The 19,205-nt window shown below is 39.6% G+C and overlaps 1 protein-coding gene across 1 annotated transcript in view; it reads right to left on the bottom strand.

Moving 5' to 3' along the window:
- CORIN (corin, serine peptidase) overlaps positions 1 to 8,360 on the bottom strand; it is a 229,776-nt gene extending 221,416 nt beyond the window's left edge. Inside the window, exon 1 of the mRNA XM_024131999.2 lies at positions 8,222 to 8,360. Coding sequence (XP_023987767.1) covers positions 8,222 to 8,342 — 121 coding nt within the window. The 5' untranslated portion in view covers positions 8,343 to 8,360. The remainder of the gene's footprint in view (positions 1 to 8,221) is intronic.
- Positions 8,361 to 19,205: the final 10,845 nt, after the last annotated feature.

Here is a 19,205-nt window from a genome sequence, read left to right as displayed (position 1 = left end):
ACCAAAGCTTACAAGAGTTATTTAACTTTATCCAAGAATTGAGTTGGGACATGACACATACCCATACACACACACCCACACACCCTTCTCATTTTGGACAAGGTATACAAGTTAAAAAAAATCAACCATCATCTGCATGTTAAAAAAATGTATTTTCCTATGATATGAGTTTGAAATTAATTCCTTATCTTTATATCTCTAGCCATGTGGTAACACATTTACTTCGCATTTTCTATGTGCCAGGAACTATGTATTTACTCTCTGCTGAAAGTAAATTACAAAATTTAATAAGAGTTTCTTATCATCGAGATGTTTATAGATTAGTTGGGGGAGACAGGCATGTAGCCTAAAACTACAGACCATGATACAAATGCTTTGAGAATGATATGCATAGGACAATCCGGTGACAACAATTAGAGAAGAAGTTGTCATTCCATTTGAGAAAGTCAGGAAAGGTTTCTTAGGGAAGAATCCTCCATGTGAATCTTAAAAGATGATTAGGGATTTTCTAGGTTTAAGCCAAGCATTTGTGGGGAAGAGGGAGGTGTAGTAATAAGGAATGGAGAACTTTCTAGATAGAGCAAAGGGGAAAATATGCAAAAGCTGACTAGCAGGTAATTAAACATGGCTGGCACACAGGGGACTGGCAAGAGAAAAGGCTTGAAAGGAAGTAGAAGCCAGACTGGGAAGGGTATTCCTGTCATAGGTTTGGAATTGATCGTGTTGTGATAGAGAAATTTTGCAGAGTCTTAAATGGGGTAGAACGTTATAATGATCACTCTGGCAACAGGGTGATGCTTGAAAGGGTCTAAGTCTAGCAGACAGAAGGCTATTGCAAGAGTCCAAGTGAGAAAAGAAGGACTGAGTCAAGGCAAAAGCAGTGAGGACAAAGGGAACATTTGGGAGAGAGCTTTCAGAGGCAAAATTGTAAGAACATAATGGAGTCAGAGGTCCCTTCAGGGTTTCCGGTTTGAATTACTGGGTAAATGAAGATATTGACCAAGATGGGGTGGTTGCGTTAGTGTTATTCATCAAATATTTTCAATTCTCTCCCATTCTACTAGGGCACATGCTGGGATTACATTCTTTGGCCTCATTCTGTCTCTTGATATCTTTGATGTTGGTCAAAGGGTACGAACTTCCAGTTATAAGATGAGTAAGTTCTGGGGATCTAATGTACGGCATTGTGATTATAATTAGTGATGCTGCATTATATACTTTTTTAAAAGTATTAAAAAAGTATAGAAGTTACTCCAGGGCTCTCTTTCTTTCTTTCTTTCTGGCACAATAACCACAAAGGTTCAAGATGATGGCTGGTCCATCAGTTTACTCCTTTAATGACCTGAATGAGCATAGCCCCCCTGCCATCTTGCAGAGCACATGTTGCAAATGAGAAACTGACCTTCGTTGTTGTTAAGCCACTAATATATTAGAATTATTTGTGTTACACAGCATAGCATAACCTGCCCTGACTGATACAATAGATAATAGAGAATGAAAAATAAAAGTTGTAGAAGCTTCCTTTTGTTACTATAATTATTATAAATACATTGAGTATAAAATGCTATGAAACATTCAAGGGGAAAAAAGTCTAAATCCGGGGCAATCTAAACACTTCCTCCAGAAGGCCTTGCCAGACTTCCCCACAAACGTGCATCTTCTTTGTGTTCCCAGAGCACACTCTGCATATACCACATACACACTCAGGTGAAATTGTCTGTTTTCTTGTCTGCCTCCTCAAAGGCAGGAAGGTATATTATGCATGCCTGCATCTCAAGCACCCAGCAGAATGCTTGGCACCAGTGAAGGTCTCAATAAATACTTGTTGAATGCATGAATGATGAAGGAAGTCATGGGAGAAGATGATATTGTCTAGAGACGTATGGGTGCAAAGTGAGAAGAGAGCTTAGGACAGACGCCCCAAAATTTACTGGATAGGTAGAGAAAGATGAGCTTAAGGAGACAGAGAAAGAGCCGCCAGAAATAGAAGGAAAATTAGAAATGATAATATCCAAGCAAAGCAGAAGAGCATTTCAAGAAGAAGGGAGTAGTCAAGACTGAGCAAGATCATATCTGGGCGTCACATCTGAATGGAAGAAAACATTGTTGGCACCAAGAATGAGCATGCTCATTGTGAACAGATGTAAACAAACACAGAGAGGAAGCACAGGCTCTCCATTTCAAACTCTTGTTCAAACACACATCGGTTCCAAATTCTGCACATTCAAAAAAAAGGACATTGGGGGCCTCAGAACAGATTTAGTAGTAGGAAAAGAAGAGGAAAAGGTCAGATTGCAGTGGGTTAAGGACTGGATGAAGCATAGAAATCACCTGGGGATCTCATTAGAAGGCAAATTTGGCAGGTCTGGAGTGGGGGCCCAAGATTCCAGATTCTGCATTTCACACAAACTCCCTAGTGATGCTGCATCCACGGACTACACTTTGAGTACAAGGCTTTAGACTGCCCTTTCCAAAACTTTAGACATAACGCATAACCTCAGGCCTAAGGAATTAACGAAAAAATATTTTCAGGTTTGAGAACTCTATGTTTTTGAATCGGCTCAGAAGACCAGCATTATTAAAGGAATTTGGAGAATTAAATAAGGAACGTGGAGTCAGGTCATAAAAGAGCATGGAAAATCTTAAGGTTTTGGTGTAAAGAAATCAGGATCTGGGAGGTTTTCCATTTTTAAATGATATTCAAAACACAACACTATAATTTAGGAAGTTAAGATTCTCATCATTCCAAATTCTTGTTAAAAGCCACAAGCTGCTAAAAAATTTGGTAAGAGAAAAACTGTATTTAAGTTCAATGATCTCCAGCTCATCTAGCATTTTTGAAGAGGAAAGTCACTTTTATAGAGGAATATTTCTCTTGAGTTCAAGAAAAACAAACTATTTTACCATATTTCCTATACTTCCCACCACTATAATTTCTTTCTTCTTCAATGCATGACAAAAATAAAAAATTAATAGGTCCCACATAGACTTTACATAGAATTAAGAAAACTAGGATGGTAACCTTAGGCCATTCTTAAGCTTAAGGCTAAAACAAAATTTATTTTAGATGTGGATCAGTGCACGAGCCTTTGAAACCAAGTCTTGAAACCAAGTCTGAGTCAAGGCAAAAGCAGTGAGAACAAAGGGAACATTTGGGAGAGAGCTTTCAGAGGCAAAATTGTAAGAACATAATGGAAAGAGTCAGAGGTCCCTTCAAGGTTTCCGGTTTGAATTACTGGGTAAATGAAGATATTGACCAAGATGGGGCGGTTGCGTTAGTGTTATTCATCAAATATTTTCAATCCTCAACAGGTGGGGAAAAAAAAGTTAAGAACATTCTAATGAGATGCGGGGGAACCATACCTTTGACAAAGTCAAATTGAGATGAATAAGAGTTTGCAAAAATCAGTGCAGACATCTGGAGCCTGTGCTCCGCAACAAGAGAGGCCGCGATAGTGAGAGGCCCGCGCACCACGATGAAGAGTGGCCCCCGCTCACCGCAACTAGAGAAAGCCCTCGCACAGCAACGAAAACCCAATGCAGCCAAAAATAAATAAATAAATAAATTTAAATCATATGGGCTTCTAAGAAGACCTCTGCTTAAAAAAGAAAAAATCAGTGCAGACCATACTCCAAAGCACCACATTTATAAGATGCTTGAAATAACTTTCTATTTTTTCCCCTGCCACATTCTCTACCCACTTCAACCCTTTCTCCAGACAGGTGTCAAAAACACCTTTTAACAGCCCCAACCAGATCAATCACACCACTCCCCCACTCCAAAATCCTCATGGTGAAGGTCATGGTTAAAGTGCTACCCACTCAGGGAAGGCTTCTCAGACCACATTCAGACCCTGTCAGACCCTGTCTCAAAGAAACTCTCTTCCTGCATAGGAGTTACCTCTGTGGTAACTAATCAATTGTGTGGTCATTTTTACGGGTCCCTCCTTCACTGAACTAGGAAGCCCGTGAGGATAGGCTGATTCAGGTCTGTGCCTAAGTCCCATAGGACACTGCCTCGAATTTAACAGGCATTCAATAAAGGAATAAACAGTATCAAATTATATCTACAATTTTATGTCTGTTCAGTGTTGCTCAACATGTCAACATAATTTTACTTTAAGTGTTGCATATATAATGTTTCTATATTATTTATAAATAATTTAAGGCAGATATCAGCCCAAGCTCTGATCAAGTATTCCATGGTACTAGCTGACTCTTGTAGTCCTGTGATGGAAGCACAACATGTGATGGAAGAACTAAACTGCTAGTTTAGCTCTTATAAGAGAGGAATGAGTCTCTGAAAGTGGCTCTCAGACCTGAGCCTAACAGTCAAGTGAAACTTGGCATCACACTGCAAATCCAACAGTCGGTCAACTTTACTTCTTCCTAGCTACTTTATTAGCAATTAAACTATACTATGGCAATGGCTTGGTTGTAGGGTTATGGGGTTATGAATTATGGGATTACTATGATGATGGGTCATAGTACACAGATTTTAGTTCTTACAGATAGAGTTAAAATGAGATAAGGACATTTTTGGTTAATTTTTGAGTGTAAGAGAACTATTTATTAACAAGTTATCTAATATTAGTAATAATATTCATAAGCAAAAACCAATTTTTTACTCTCATAATGAATGTTGTCACCTATAAAAACGCTTTCACAATATGATATGCATAATCTTAAAAAAATGATACAAACGAACTTATTTACAAAGCAGAAACAGACTCACAGAACAAACTTATGGTTACCGGGGGGGAAGGGATAGATTGGGAGTTTGGGATTGACATGTACACACTGCTATATTTAAAATGGATAACCAGCAGGACTTCCCTGGTGGTCCAGTGGATAAGACTTCGCGTTTCCACTGCAGGGAGCGTGGGTACGATCCCTGGTCGGGAAACTAAGATCCCACGTGCCACGCGGCATAGCCAAAAAAAAAAAAAAAAAAAAAGATAACAAACAAGGACCTACTGTATAGCACAGGGAATTCTGCTCAATATTCGTATTAACTTAAATGGGAAAAGAATTTGAAAAAGAATAGAATGTATATGTATAACTGAATTACTTTGCTATACACCTGAAACTAACACATTATTAATCAACTATACTCCAATATAAAACAAAATTTTTTTTTAAACTAAAAAAAATAAAAAATAAATAAAAACACTTTCACAGGTATTATTTCATTTTACTTCCATAACAATTCTGTGAAATGAATAAGAAATATATTCCCCATCTCACAGAGGAGGTAAAGCATGTGACCAAAAGTCACACATCTAGTAAATGGAAGAGTAAGATGCTACACCCAGACCTCCTAGCATTGAGTTATAAATTCTTTCTTCTAGGTCACATGGCCCTTCAGTATTAGACTATAACTGAAGAAATAAAAACCCAGGTATAATATTGTACCTTTCTTACTCTTCATTTTTCCTTTCAATTTTCTTCAAAAACCTGAATCTTCATTTTAGAGTCCAAACTAAACTAAATTAAACTAAACGAAACCTTTGTAGCTCCAGCTTCAGTTTAAGGGGTTGAGGAGAGAAACGATTTGCTATTGCTCTTTTCTACAGCCTGCTGCTGAAATAATTATTCAGAAAGTCCAACTCTCTCACCTTCAGAAATCTCTGCCATCTTGACTTTACGCATGCCAGAAGCCCAAAGAGACAAAATTAGAAACGCGTAGTGCACCTGTGTTTGTTAGCATAAGGTTTTATTATCTTTTCCTAATCAATAAACCTCTCACTGTTATCTCTTTGCCTTTTGAAGCTAGAGCTCCTGTTATCTGTATGCAAGTGGCATTCCACCATCCCTTAGCAAACCTTACAGACCCAGAAATAACTACAAAACTTTGAAAGAGCACGGATTATAAACGCAAACCAAACAGAACATTCTTAAAAGCAGGCAGAATCTAATGAGGTTTTTTAAACAAAGGTATAAAATGATTTTATTGCTCATTAAAACAACAAACATCTCAGTTATAAAACAGGAAATGTTTATTTGGGCAGATATTACTTAATATATCTATATCAAATCACCTGGTGCAGAACCTATGAAAAGAATGCTTTCGAAGACAGTGTTCGGAAAATACCCACTGTCTAAAGGTTACCTACATATAAGCCAAAATAGCACTAAGAAATGGTTACAAATTGGTTCACTTCCTAATCTCATATAAGTGATAAAAGAAAAATCTACCCCTAGGTATAAGCCCAAGATAAATGAAAACATATGTCCGCACAAAAACATGAACATGAAGGTTCAGAGCAACATTATTCGTAATAGCCAAAAGATGGAAACAACTAAAATGTCCATCGATTGATAAATGGATTTTTTTAATGTGGTGAATCCATACAATGGAGTACTATTTCGCCATAAGGAATGAAGTACTGATAGATACTAAAACATGGATGAACCTTGAAAATATTATGTGGAGTGAAAGAAGCCAGTCACAAAAACCACATATGGTCATATGAAATGTCCAGAATAGGGGAATCTATAGAGACACAAAGTACATTAGTGGTTGCTTAGGGCTGGGGCACAGGGGAGATAGAAAGAAGGGAGGGTGACAGATAGCTAAAAGGGAAAAGAGTTTCTTCTTGAGGTAATGAAAATGTTCTAAAATTGACTGTGGTGATGGCTGAACTTACCTGTGAATATATTAAAAATTATTGAATTACACATTTTAAATGGGTGAATTGTATGGTGTGTAAATTAAATTTCAATAAAGTGATAAAAAATGTTTAAATTTAATATATAAACAAACAAATAAACCCAATTAAAGCACTGTTTTAATAGCACCCTGCCTCTGCTCAGAGGCCTCTAAGCTCTGAAGCACTTAAAAATGGGTTTTAAACTTATATTAGCATTCCACCCTGAGATTGAAAGGAAATATTCTTCATGGTGTGTGAGCCATTCCACACAGTGTTCTGAGAATGAGACTGTTAAAAATGACAGGGGTATGACTGAGGGAGCTTCTACCAGACAGACCATCCCAGACATAACAACTATAAACTCTGGACAAAACACAAAAAAGCAACGACCCGACGGTACTGGAAAGGAAACAAAAGCAGGCCAAGTCTGGAGGGGAGGGGAGTCCTGGAAGAAGAGAAGGGCAGAGGTGAGTTTCAGGGTTTTGTCCTGCCTTTAGCCCGAGAGCAGGCCAGAGCTGGCACCACGTGGGGCAGGGCGATTAAAACCCCAATAGAAAACCTGTAGACTTCCTGGGCTGAGGCATTTTCTTTCCTCTTCTTACATGTAACCCTGTGACCTCTGACCATCTCTCTGCCTTTGGCTTCTGTGAAACCCAGCATTTCCCGGTTCCTTTCCTTCTTCTCCACCAACACTTCCGGTATCTCTTGATGCTTCCTCTCTCCTTGTCTCCCCTAAACACCGGCATCCTCCAGGGCTTTGCCCCCAGCTTTTAATCAGTGCCCTTTCTCCTCACAGTTGATCTGCTTCCACTGAGACTCCCACATTCATAACTGCACTCAGGCTCCCTTCTCAGCTTCCCTTCTGGATAGTTCCAGCTTCAGACTAGTAACAGTGGGGTGGGAGTTAAATTCTAAAGTCAGCACAGAAGCCAGAAATCACACAGACTCACAATTTCCCTTGAAATTCCCTTGGGAAGGTAAGGTGTTGGACTCTTACAGTCCTCCATTTCTGGGCCCAGCTTGCACTGCTGAATTTGCTCACCATAAATGCACTTAAACTATGATTCCACTGTATTTAGTTGTTCCACAAGTATCTCCAACTTAACATGTCCTAACTGAACTTCCAGCCTGCCCTCCATCTACCTGCATCCCTCTCCTCCGCCTCTACTTCCTACATTGACAGGTGGCACCAAAATCAACCTGGTTGCCCAAGCTAGAAATCGGAGAGTCAACCTTGACTTCTCTTTCTCCCCCATGCCAAAATCCAATCTGTCTTGATTTCCGTTGATTTTAGTGCACCAAATGCTTTAATCTAAGTCCTTATCATCTTTGACTTAGACAACAGCCAGTCGCCAAATTGTCTCCCTGCCTTCATTTCTTTATGCCTCTGGTCCCCTATAGTGTATCCAGGTCTTTTGTCTTTTGAAAATGCAAATACAATCAGATTTCTCCCCGCTGGGAAAGATCCTCCCATGGTAAACCACCACCCAGAGCAGTAGAAACAGCTCTTATAAATCAAGCTAATTTTAATTTTAACTTCATTTATCTTTAATAATGGCATCACTTACCAACAAAGGAGAGCAGGATCGCCAGCAGGACAATGAGAGCACAGATACATGGAACCAGGACCAGCAATAGGAAACGAAGAACATTCACAGTCGCCAGCTTCTGAGAGCAACCGTCACCCATGGTATCATCATCAGCTCCCAAGACCTAAAGTAGGAGAGGAAAATGAAACATGGTTTTAATATTACAAAGCAACTCAGTACATGGTATGACATTTTAGAGTACAGCTATCCGTTTAGAGAAGCAGCATTCCTAAGAGATTTTCCTCCGTGTCTTTTAGGGCATGAAATGAGGGTAGTCACCAAATCACACTAATAAATGAACAAGTAACTACAAATCACATTCAGGGAAGAGCAAATCATCTATTTCTGAAATGTTTTTCAGGAGTATATGAACTTATAACGATATTCCATCTTGATTTTTTTTTTTAATGTATCTGCTAATTTGGTATTATTCCAAAGGGCTGTTCTTACCATGGCAAGAACTCACCTTGACCTAGAACTCTAAGCAAAGAGTGCCTAACACAGTGATAAAATACTGGTGAGTAGTTGTGGACAGGGCATTATCCAGACTTCATTCTTGTTTTGCTCATTAGTCCTAACCCAAATCTGCATGAATCTGGATAAAATAAGTTTTTAACCATTAATAATTCAGCAAGATTGAATATTACTGACCATGTATTTAGTGGCAAGTTGAACAGTGAAAAAGAGCCTGTTCTGTTGGCCACTGACAGGATGCCCTCCACTGTCCACACTGTCCCTGCAGCCCATCCATTTGTGAGAGAATGATGAGATGCAACGGAGATGGTTCAACAAGATAAAGTTCTTGTCTTCAAATTCTTTAAATTTTGCTTAGCTCAGTCTCTTGCCAGAAACAATGTCTGGAAATTCATTTATTGCAACTGGCTTAGGGGAGTAATTTTTTCAACAGAGATGGAATTAAAAGTGATTTGAGTCACTATGAGCAACTCTTCTGATCCCATTAATTAAGATGTTTCTCATGGTTCTCTCTTGGACTTCTGACTCTCCTTGCCTTTTCTTCTCTGACAGTTTCAGAGCTTGAACTACAGCCTTGGTGTACCCAGCTCTTGAATCTCTTGAGTCCTGAACTTCCTTTCAAGTTAGACCATATATTTCTGACGCCTAGTGCATAGCATCATCTCTTCTCAACGTGTCCAAAACCAAACTAATCTCCTTCTTTATCCATTACCTTCAAACTAGTTCCTGACTTCCATATTTGTGCTAAAACAAACTCCACTATTCCTATAACCTCAAGACTCCAGACTTTTCCATCATCCCCCCATGCTATTCATTACCAAGTTTTGTTGGTTCTTCCTCTGTAAGAAAAATCTAATTTTTTTCATTGAATGACCTTTGAGAAAGAGCTTTATCATAATCAAGAAGTTGTCCTAACCGATGATCCTGCATTTGATCCTTTCTGGTATATAACCAGTACCTGATAATTTCCCACGGATAAAAAGGCAACTTTGATGAGCTCTTCTGAATTGCAAAGCATATGTGATTCTCCATTTCTGCTTTATTCCTCCTACATCAAAATGAGTTCTGGTTCACTAACACATATTGCAAGCAGTGTTCACTACCTACACTGAGGTGATGACACCCTCTGTAATTTTAAGTAGTCTCCGTGGGAGACATTATTTGAAAGAACGTATGCTGTTAGCTTAAGAATGGCTTGATTTCCTAGATTAATGTCTTTACTGACCCATTCCCTTTGAACCTGGTTTAAATGACCAGCCAACGTGAGTTAATTCAGAGTTAATTTACAATTAAGTGGCAGGAGGAGGTCGTGGAAAGGACGCGACCTACCAGTTGAACCATGAGCTGGATTCAGGCAATCAGAGGCTCCTCACCCCCTCTTCTGTCCTTGGAATGTACGTTACGCCCACTGTTCCCACAGCCAAAGCCATTTTCAAGGACACAGCCTTGAGAGAGCAATGCGCTGTTGAGACCATCTGGATGGTATACATGACTGCATCCCATTATGTCTTCTATATAAACTCTTAAGATTCTGGCAGGTGTGGAGATCTAATCACCTTGCAGCTGTCCAAGACAAACCTTGCATGTAAGTTCCCTTGCTTATTAAAACTGCCATCTACCAATCTGGAGTGATCTGCCTCTTTCTTCAGTCTCTCCTTGCCTTCCGTATATGAGGGTCAGTTTCAGATTTCACCCAATGTGATCTAACACATTGACACAATATAATATAAGATCTGCTATAGCACATTGATTATAACACCAGCATTGTGTGGGTGATACCCTTTGAGGCTTGGATATAACATTTACCTGTAAAAAGCCAGTGTGGGGCTTCCCTGGTGGAGCAGTGGTTAAGAATCCTCCTACCAATGCAGGAGACACAAGTTCGAGCCCTGGCCTGGGAAGATCCCACATGCCGTGGAGCAACTAAGCCAGTGAGCCACAACTACTGAGCCCAAGTGCCACAACTACTGAAGCCCGTGTGCCGCAATGAAGAGTAGGCCCCGCTCGCCACAACTCGAGAAAGCCTGCATGTAGCAACAAAGACCCAATGCAGGGCTTCCCTGGTGGCGCAGTGGTTGCGCGTCTGCCTGCCGATGCAGGGGAACCGGGTTCGCGCCCCGGTCCGGGAAGATCCCACGTGCCGCGGAGCGGCTGGGCCCGTGAGCCATGGCCGCTGAGCCTGCGCGTCCGGAGCCTGTGCTCCGCAACGGGAGAGGCCGCAGCAGAGGGAGGCCCGCATACCACAAAAAAAAAAAAAAAAAAAAAAAAAGATAGGGAACACTTCAAAAACCCTGAGCAAAATGGAGCAGCAGGGGGAGCCCCGCATACAACAAAAAAAAAAAAAAAAAAAAAAAAAAAGACCCAATGCAGCCAAAAGTAAATAAAATAAATAAATTTAAGGCCACACATAGATAAGGAAGTAAGGGCCACAGACCAAACGACAGGTCTAATGGCAACCCAGGACAAACCACACAGAACCTGTGTGGAGTCCAAGAGAGCCCCAGATGTAGTTCAGGAACCAAGAGGTCTTTCGAGATCAAACACAGTCCTAAAAAAAAAAAGAAAAAGCCAGTGTGGAACTACAGCTCAACAGAAACAGTAGTAGAACTGACTTATTTACTTCATTTACTCAACAAGTAGTTATTGAACACATACTAATTATAATAAGCATAGTGATGGATATAATAACGATTTAAGACCATCTGTCCCTCCAAAGCTCACAGTCTTGTAGGAGAGATAAGATATGTACATAAATACCTATATTTTGAGGTAGCAAATGATAAGCACCAAAAGATAGGAATACGATTTCTTGCTGGAGGATCAGTCAAGACATTATAGAGAACCAGCACTTGAACTAGCCATGATTCTGAGAAAAGTATCCCTGAAAAGCCCTGTTACAGCTTAAAAGAGTGGTAAAATACATCCAGAGAGGTAAAGAGTTATGAACTTTCTTTGGCTTCCACAACAATGGAAAAGCTTTCTTGGTTAAGGTGGGTGGTCACAGGGGCATTATAGTGATAATCTTCTTGGGTGGCAAATGCACAATGGCCTCAGTGCTATGTGGAATCCTGTGTCCAAATACATCTCATTTAGCATTCATAAGTGAAGAATCAGTAGGGAAAGTGCTAGAGGCTCATTTTAATATCTTATATAAGTATATCAACAAGTATTTGACCTCCAGAAACCATATTCATGATTAGTGCAAATGCTTTCTCCAATAACTAGGAAATTAATTCCTTTTATGAAGGGGAGAAGAGGAAGAAATACTTACAAGAAATTCAGAACTAAGAAATACTTAGAAGAAATCTCAGCACTTTCCTCAAGTGCGTAACTTTTCTCTTGCATTCATGGCCACTTAAGACTATTGCTATAAATGCTGCATTATTCAGAGGCCCTTTGAGGTTCCTCTGAATATAATGCAACTCTCAGACTTTACTGTTGGGTGAATAATGCCAGATGAGATAAACTGCTAGGACAATTCCTAAGCTTCATTTCAGTGGACTCAACAACCCTCTCGCCAGAAGATACCCTCTTCCAGAATCTACCCTCCACATACTTGAAACCGTAAGCTAAGCACAGGCACAAGCATTCCATGGTGCAGGCAGGGAGCAATGCATCTTGTTGACCTGCACATATTTCAAATATGTAGTTCTCATGTTTTATTAATCCTGTTGGTGAAAACTCATTTCTTGTGTCTTAAGAACTACATTTATTTTTAAAGGTGTCGTGTTGGCTTATGTAACATATATGGACACAATCTACCTGACTGGGACATCTCCTTGAGTCATTGGTTCCACTGGGAGACCTTCTCATCTGTCTCTTTTACATTCTTTATTATGCTTGCCTCCTGGCTTAGTGATTCAACTTTTTTTCACAACAGCCATTCTCTCTCTCGTTTTAAAATATATAGTTGGTTTACAAGGTTGTATTAGGCTCAGATGTACAGCACAGTGACCCAGTTATACACACACACATATATATATATATACATATATATTCTTTTTCAGATTCTTTTCCATTATGGGTTATTATAGAATATTGAGTAGAGTTCCCAGTGCTATACAGTAGGGCCTTGTTGGTTATCTATTTTATATATAGTAGTGTGTATATAGTAGTGTGTAATCCCAAACTCCTAATTTATCCCTCTCCCCCTTCCCCTTTAGTAATTATACGTTTGTTTTCTATGTCTGTGAGTCTATTTCTGTTTCGTAAATAAGTTCATTTGTATCATTTTTTTAGATTCCACATATGAGCAATATCATATGCTATTTGTCTTTGTCTGGCTTACTTCACTTAGCATGATAATCTCTAGGTCCATCCATGTTGCTGCAAATGGCATTATTTCATTCTTTTTTATGGCTGAGTAATATTCCATTGTGTGTGTGTGTGTGTGTGTGTGTGTGTGTGTGTATCACATCTTCTTTATCCATTCATCACGACAGCCATTCTCTGCATCTTTCAGGACCTACTGTCCTTTGATCCCTCTATCTTCTTCCACTCTATCAACTCTCTCCTTTCTTCATTTCCCTATATATCTTCTTTAAAATCTTTGGACCATTATTTCAATGATACTCTTGCTAATGCCCTGAACCCCCTTACCCCTCTGGATTTTCTTCTCACCTATCTTGTAAAAGCCAACATGAGATGAATCCAACAATCTTCTCTCTCTGTATCTATACTTGGACAGTTGAACGTGGCTGTAAAAAGTCACACAACAGGACTACTTGATTGCTAATTTAAAGTCTTTTCTATTCTCCTCAAACTATCTTTTCCCACTCTTCTGCACTCACTTTCAGAAGAGGATCCACCCCTATTCCCACCCTACAGAGAGAATAAAAACCATCAAATGGGAATTGCCTCACCTACCTAAATTTCAGCACACAAACCTGCTCATTTATAGACCCTTCTCTCCTGTAGAGATGCTATTTAAGACTCTTCCTATTCAAGACTAATCCTTCCACATTTGCTACAGACTTCATCTCCTCCTCTCTTCTCAGGAATTTGCCATCTTAATTCTCCATTGAATCATATATCCGATCTCGATTTACCTCTCTTTCCCCCTCTCCCCCTCTCTTCCCCTCCCTCTATCTCCTATATCACTGCCATCAGCTTTTTACTATGTTAAGGTCTCTCCTGGTTATTTTTTAATCCCTTCTCAAGCCTATATCCCACTTCAGGCACAGTCCTATCTCTCTCCTTCTTTCTCATCCAAAATGATCTCAGTTCTGAATATTTATTGTCCAAGTTTCCTCACTTACCGCCTACTCTTGTGACCACTACAGTTTGGCATCCACTTCTGTCACTGCACCAAAAGGGCCTTTGCTACGGTCACTATTGACCTCCATGTTGCTCTATTGAAATGATATTTTTCAGTCATCCTTGTAATGACATCTCAGTATCATTTGACAGATCAAATTCTCAGTTAGCCACTCCCATCTTCTTCAAGCACTTTCTTCCTTTGACTTCTCTTTCTGCTCCCTCACTGGTCACTCCTCTTTCTATAAACTTTTTTCTCCCATCCGCTTTCTCCAGGCAATGCCACCCATACAAATAGCATCAATTGACTTACATCTTTAAATAGCAAGCATAGATTTTTCCTCTGCACTCCAGACCTTTGTATCCAACTGGCCATTTGACATCTCCCGAGTGGATGCTGCAAAAGTACCTCAAACCCCACATGTCTGGCCAAATAAATAATCTCCATCCCCACATCTAGTAATCTCCCATGGTTCCCTATCTCAGGAAGAGATAATTGAGCACCCATTGTGTGTCAGGCACTGTTTGGACACCTGGATACAACCCTCTGCAAAGCAAAACTCTCCAGCCTCATAGATTCTACATCCAACTAACAACGGCCATCACCTCTCACCTGGAATCCTGCAAATGCCTCCCCGTGTCTGGTTTACCTCCATCTATTCTTGCACTCCCTAATTTGTTCTCCACACTATAGCTAGAGTGAGAAAAAGGCTGTGTATCATGGAATTAAAGAAAAAGGAAACATGAAAAATGATCCCCAAACTGAACTCATTCAGGAGATTCAAAGCCTGGAACCAGAGCTGATTATGAGAACCATGTACCCAGTGGATTGGCAGAGACTTGGGGAGGGCTTTGGACACCCACAGGGGTATAGTGGGTTTCAAGTCCATTTTATGAGGATTTCAAAGGTCAAGAAGACCATAGTTAATATTTCAGGTACATTTGTCTTTATCCTGTCCTACCTTCCTGCAGCTTTCAAGGAGATACCTGCCCATGGATCCCTCAGATGGAAGATTCCCTCCCAAGGCCGGGGCCAGGACTCACCAAAGAACCAATGAACCAGAAATATCTGACTGGGGATATTAGAGATGAAAAGAGCTGCTAACAACCAGGTTAGGACAAAGCAGATGTTCAGCCCAGAAGGAACCAAGTACCTTCTTAGGGACAACAGCCTTGCCGCACTCCACAGCCCCCCTCATTCCGAGTGGGGTAAGTGACTGGGAACTATACACATGGCTCTCACTCTGACTGCTGGGTTATGTAAGAACTATTTTTCAATCAGGTGAACCTGCCTGCATGATAAATTTTGCATTTTAAATATAGAGAGCGGGGGTCAGCAAACTATAGCCCATGGGCCAAACCCAGCCACTGCCTGTTTTTATCCCTAAAGTTTTATTGGCAGACAGCCCTGTTCATTCATGTAGATATTGTTATAGCTGCTTTCCTGCTACAGCAACAGCACTGAGTAATTGCAACAGAGCCATGTGGCCCACAAGGCCTAAAATATTTACTGTCTGGCCCTTTCCAGATAAAGTTTGCCAACAGCTGATACAGAGTATCACTGTATACCTGCATACATGGATATTTCAAATTCTACAAATGTAATATGATAACCAAATCAAATTATAAATTCTCTTAAGAATTTATCACGTTATCTCTTACTAGGGCCCTTAGTGAAGCCTAATATAATTGTACAGGTGGCAAACTGACAGATAAAACTGCCTAATTATTGCTGTTAACCCAATACTTGGTTACTCCACAAAGGTTCAAAGATAAAATTAATCTTCAAAATTAAAACAATTATCCAGACTTTTAATATATTACATTAGAAGAAGAAAGGAAAGCATGAGTTTCAGGGATATTCAAACTGAAATAGGACTGCAATATGCATTATAATCTATAACAACCAACAAACACTCATAAGATTATAAAGCTAGAAAGTACAAATTTATTCCTGCTTCTGTAAAAACATAATCATAGCGTAAGTAATACTAATTCAGTTGTATCTCTCTATATGTGTGCAAATATTACCCTTTTCTCATCAGTGTATGCCCAGCACCTAGAACACCATCAGGAATGATTAATATCTGTGAATAAATAAATGAATTCAATCACCTAAACAAAAATTGCTCTGTACATAATTATGTAAATAACTCCTTTTTTTTTTAATGACACATGCCTTACAGAGTCTATTCTCGAATTTTCTAAAAATACTTGGAGGAGAAAATGTATTTGGTAAAATAGTAAAAATATTTCCTTTCAGGGAAAATATATTAAAAATTAATAACATCAGTTTTTACTGGAACTATTTATTAGTACAACTCCATGCTCAAATTTCCTATTATGAACTTTGAAGTCAGTTAGAAAATGTTGTGTTTCAGAAAGAACATTGTCATGAATTTTATTACAGAAAAATTTTTTCAACACCACCTATGTTAAGAACATGAAACTATATTAACCCCATAAATCAGAGATCCCCAGACATTCTGGGGTCACAGCACCATCAGTGTCTAGGTAATTTTTTCAGTGGTCCTAGGCCAAAAGAAATGCCTAACAGTTCCGTTTATTTATTAGCCTGGTCCAACAATTTTATAAGTACTTTTATCCTAAAACTTAGTAGCCATTTGAAAAAATACTACACGTAAGTTAAAATTTTTAAATATTGGGTTGGTCAAAAAGTTCCTTCTGGTTTTTCCATAACATCTTAAGGAAAAACCAGAACTTTTTGGCCAATCCAATATTTTCATGTCATTCTTAAAAAACCACAATTACTTACACTAATGGGGCATGTGCATCTGTTGGGCACTGCACAACACCTCAAACCTCAGAATCAGACTAGAAACCACCACCACTCATTGCCTGTTCCACGTGGATTTTTGCCTGGTACAACTTTCTACACAGCAACCACCAAGAACCCAGCTTTATGAAGACAGGATGGCATCAAAAGGAATATAGCACAATCTAATGTTGAAACTGTGAACTACCTCAAGCTAGTATTTCATTCGGTAACCAACAGATGTCAAGTATCACTAGATTTCCCTCAAAACTTGAAAATAACCAGCAGCCTCTGTGAGTCACTGAAGTGTCTTGGGGTACTTCAGCACAGAGTTTGGAAATCATGGTTCTAGACTATCTATTTCTGCCACATCCATCTGCTTAAATCCAAATCCTTAAAGAAGTAACTCATATTTCATCTCATTCAGGAAGCCTTCCTTGACTACCCAGACAGAGGTAATCTCTCTGAGGCAGACTCCCAGCACCTATTCTTCCCTTTGATCTTAGAAACAGAACCCTAAATTTTAGAATAAAGACAGCACTTAGAATTAAGACAGCATTTCCCAGTCTCTTTTGGAGCTGTGTGAGGCCATGTGACCACGTTCTTGACCATGGGATGAACTTGGAAATGGTAAATATGACTTCCAGGAAATATTCTCCAAGACTGGAGTATTGTCCCTCCTCTTTCCTGCTGGCTGGAATATAGATATAATAGCTGACGATCAAGCAACTATCTTGGACCCAGAGATGAAAGCTGTAGGCAGAGGATGGCTGAGTAGCAAGAAAGAACGAACCAGGATCCCTGATGGATTTGTGAAGTTGCCTTATCAGCCCTAAACTGCTTACTTTCAGGCTACATTTACAGGGGAAAAGAATAAATTATTTCTTGTTATATCACTTTCAATCTGAATATTCTATCACTTGCAGCTGAAGCATTTTAACTGGACTATGGCATTTATCACTCTCTACTTTGGATCATGGTCATTATGTACACACTAAAATTACTAAACTATAATCTCAGGAGGTAAAGATCCATGTTTAATTCATTCAACAAATAGCCCAGACCATTATTTTTATCCCTTTTTATTTTAGTTCCTGGTATATAGTAGGATCAGAATAGATGTATATTGTCTCAATTAAATAAATGACTCACAACTAAAGGCCAGTAAAATTTCCCAAGAAAAGTTTTAGGTTTTTGATATACTTAACTTTTGATGGAAGGGAGGGAAAAAATTATTAAAAGTTCTCTTTAAACACCATACATACATCTAGGCTTTTCATGCTCAGTAATGTAACCATCAAGCTTGTTTACTCACTGCAGCCACAGTGGATGATCTCCTGTTAATAAGAAGCTCAGTGCCTTTTATATGTCATCAATCAGGATAAGTTCAGAATAAAAATTTACAACTTCATAAATTACAAATTAGCAATTTTCAAGTACAAATCACTAGTGTGATAGCCAAAATGTTTTCAAACGAGGATTAATAGGAAGCAAACAATACAAAGTAAAGTTGGTGGAAACACGGGCAGTCACTTCCCAGTCCCCTTAGAGACCCCACATTCTCCACCTACTTCAACAATCTCCTAACTGGTTTCCCCATATCCTCACTTGTCCCCTTTCAAACTCCACACTGTAGCCCAAGTGATCTTTTCAAGATGCTCATTGGGATGTATCACCTCCCTGCTTAAAACCTTCCAGGGACTTGAGAGACAAAGACCAACTTCCCTAACATGGTATTGAAGACAATGCTTCTCAAATTTCAATGTGCACGTGAATCATGTGGGGAGAATCTGATCCAATAGGTGTGGGATGTGGCTTCAGATTCTGCATTCCTGACCAGCTCCCAGCTGATGCTGACGGCTGGTGGTGTGAGGACCATACTTTGAGTAGCAGGATCTGGAGACCCTCTAGGTGTGCCCCATCTATACCAGGCTCATTGCACACCACTCATGCCCACCCTCCTCTCTCCACACCGGCCACCTGGCTCTTCCCAGTTCCCCATAATCACTCTCTGCCTGGAATGGCCTCCGCCCAGCCCCCACCTGCCGGAGTCACTCAGGATTCACCCTTAAACATCAACTCATGACCCATGACTAGTTCGGTCTCTCGGCCCTTTATCCCAGTTATGATTTACATGTATTTGTATGATCATTAGATTATGTTGGTTATTCCTGCTAGGCTGTAGGCTCCATGAGGTCAGGGACCATGTTGGGTTTTGCTTCTCATTGTAACCCCAGTATTTTAAAAGGGCCTGGCTTGTAGTAGGCACTCCAGAAAAATATTAAAATAATAAACAAACTCTTCTAATCTGCCCTCCCATCATCAGAAGAGTCTTAGAAATACAAGGAATTGAATGCTTCTCCATGCGTGAATAATTATTACAGTCATAATAATAATAGTAACAATAACAATATGGCCAAACACCCGTTGAGTATTTCCCATGAGCCAGGCACTCCT

The sequence above is a fragment of the Physeter macrocephalus genome, chromosome 7 (genome assembly GCF_002837175.3).
Source record: "Physeter macrocephalus isolate SW-GA chromosome 7, ASM283717v5, whole genome shotgun sequence".
NCBI classification, from domain to species: Eukaryota; Metazoa; Chordata; class Mammalia; order Artiodactyla; family Physeteridae; genus Physeter; species Physeter macrocephalus.
Note: the sequence above shows the minus strand (reverse complement) of the source record. Positions and strands in the feature narration are given on the sequence as shown.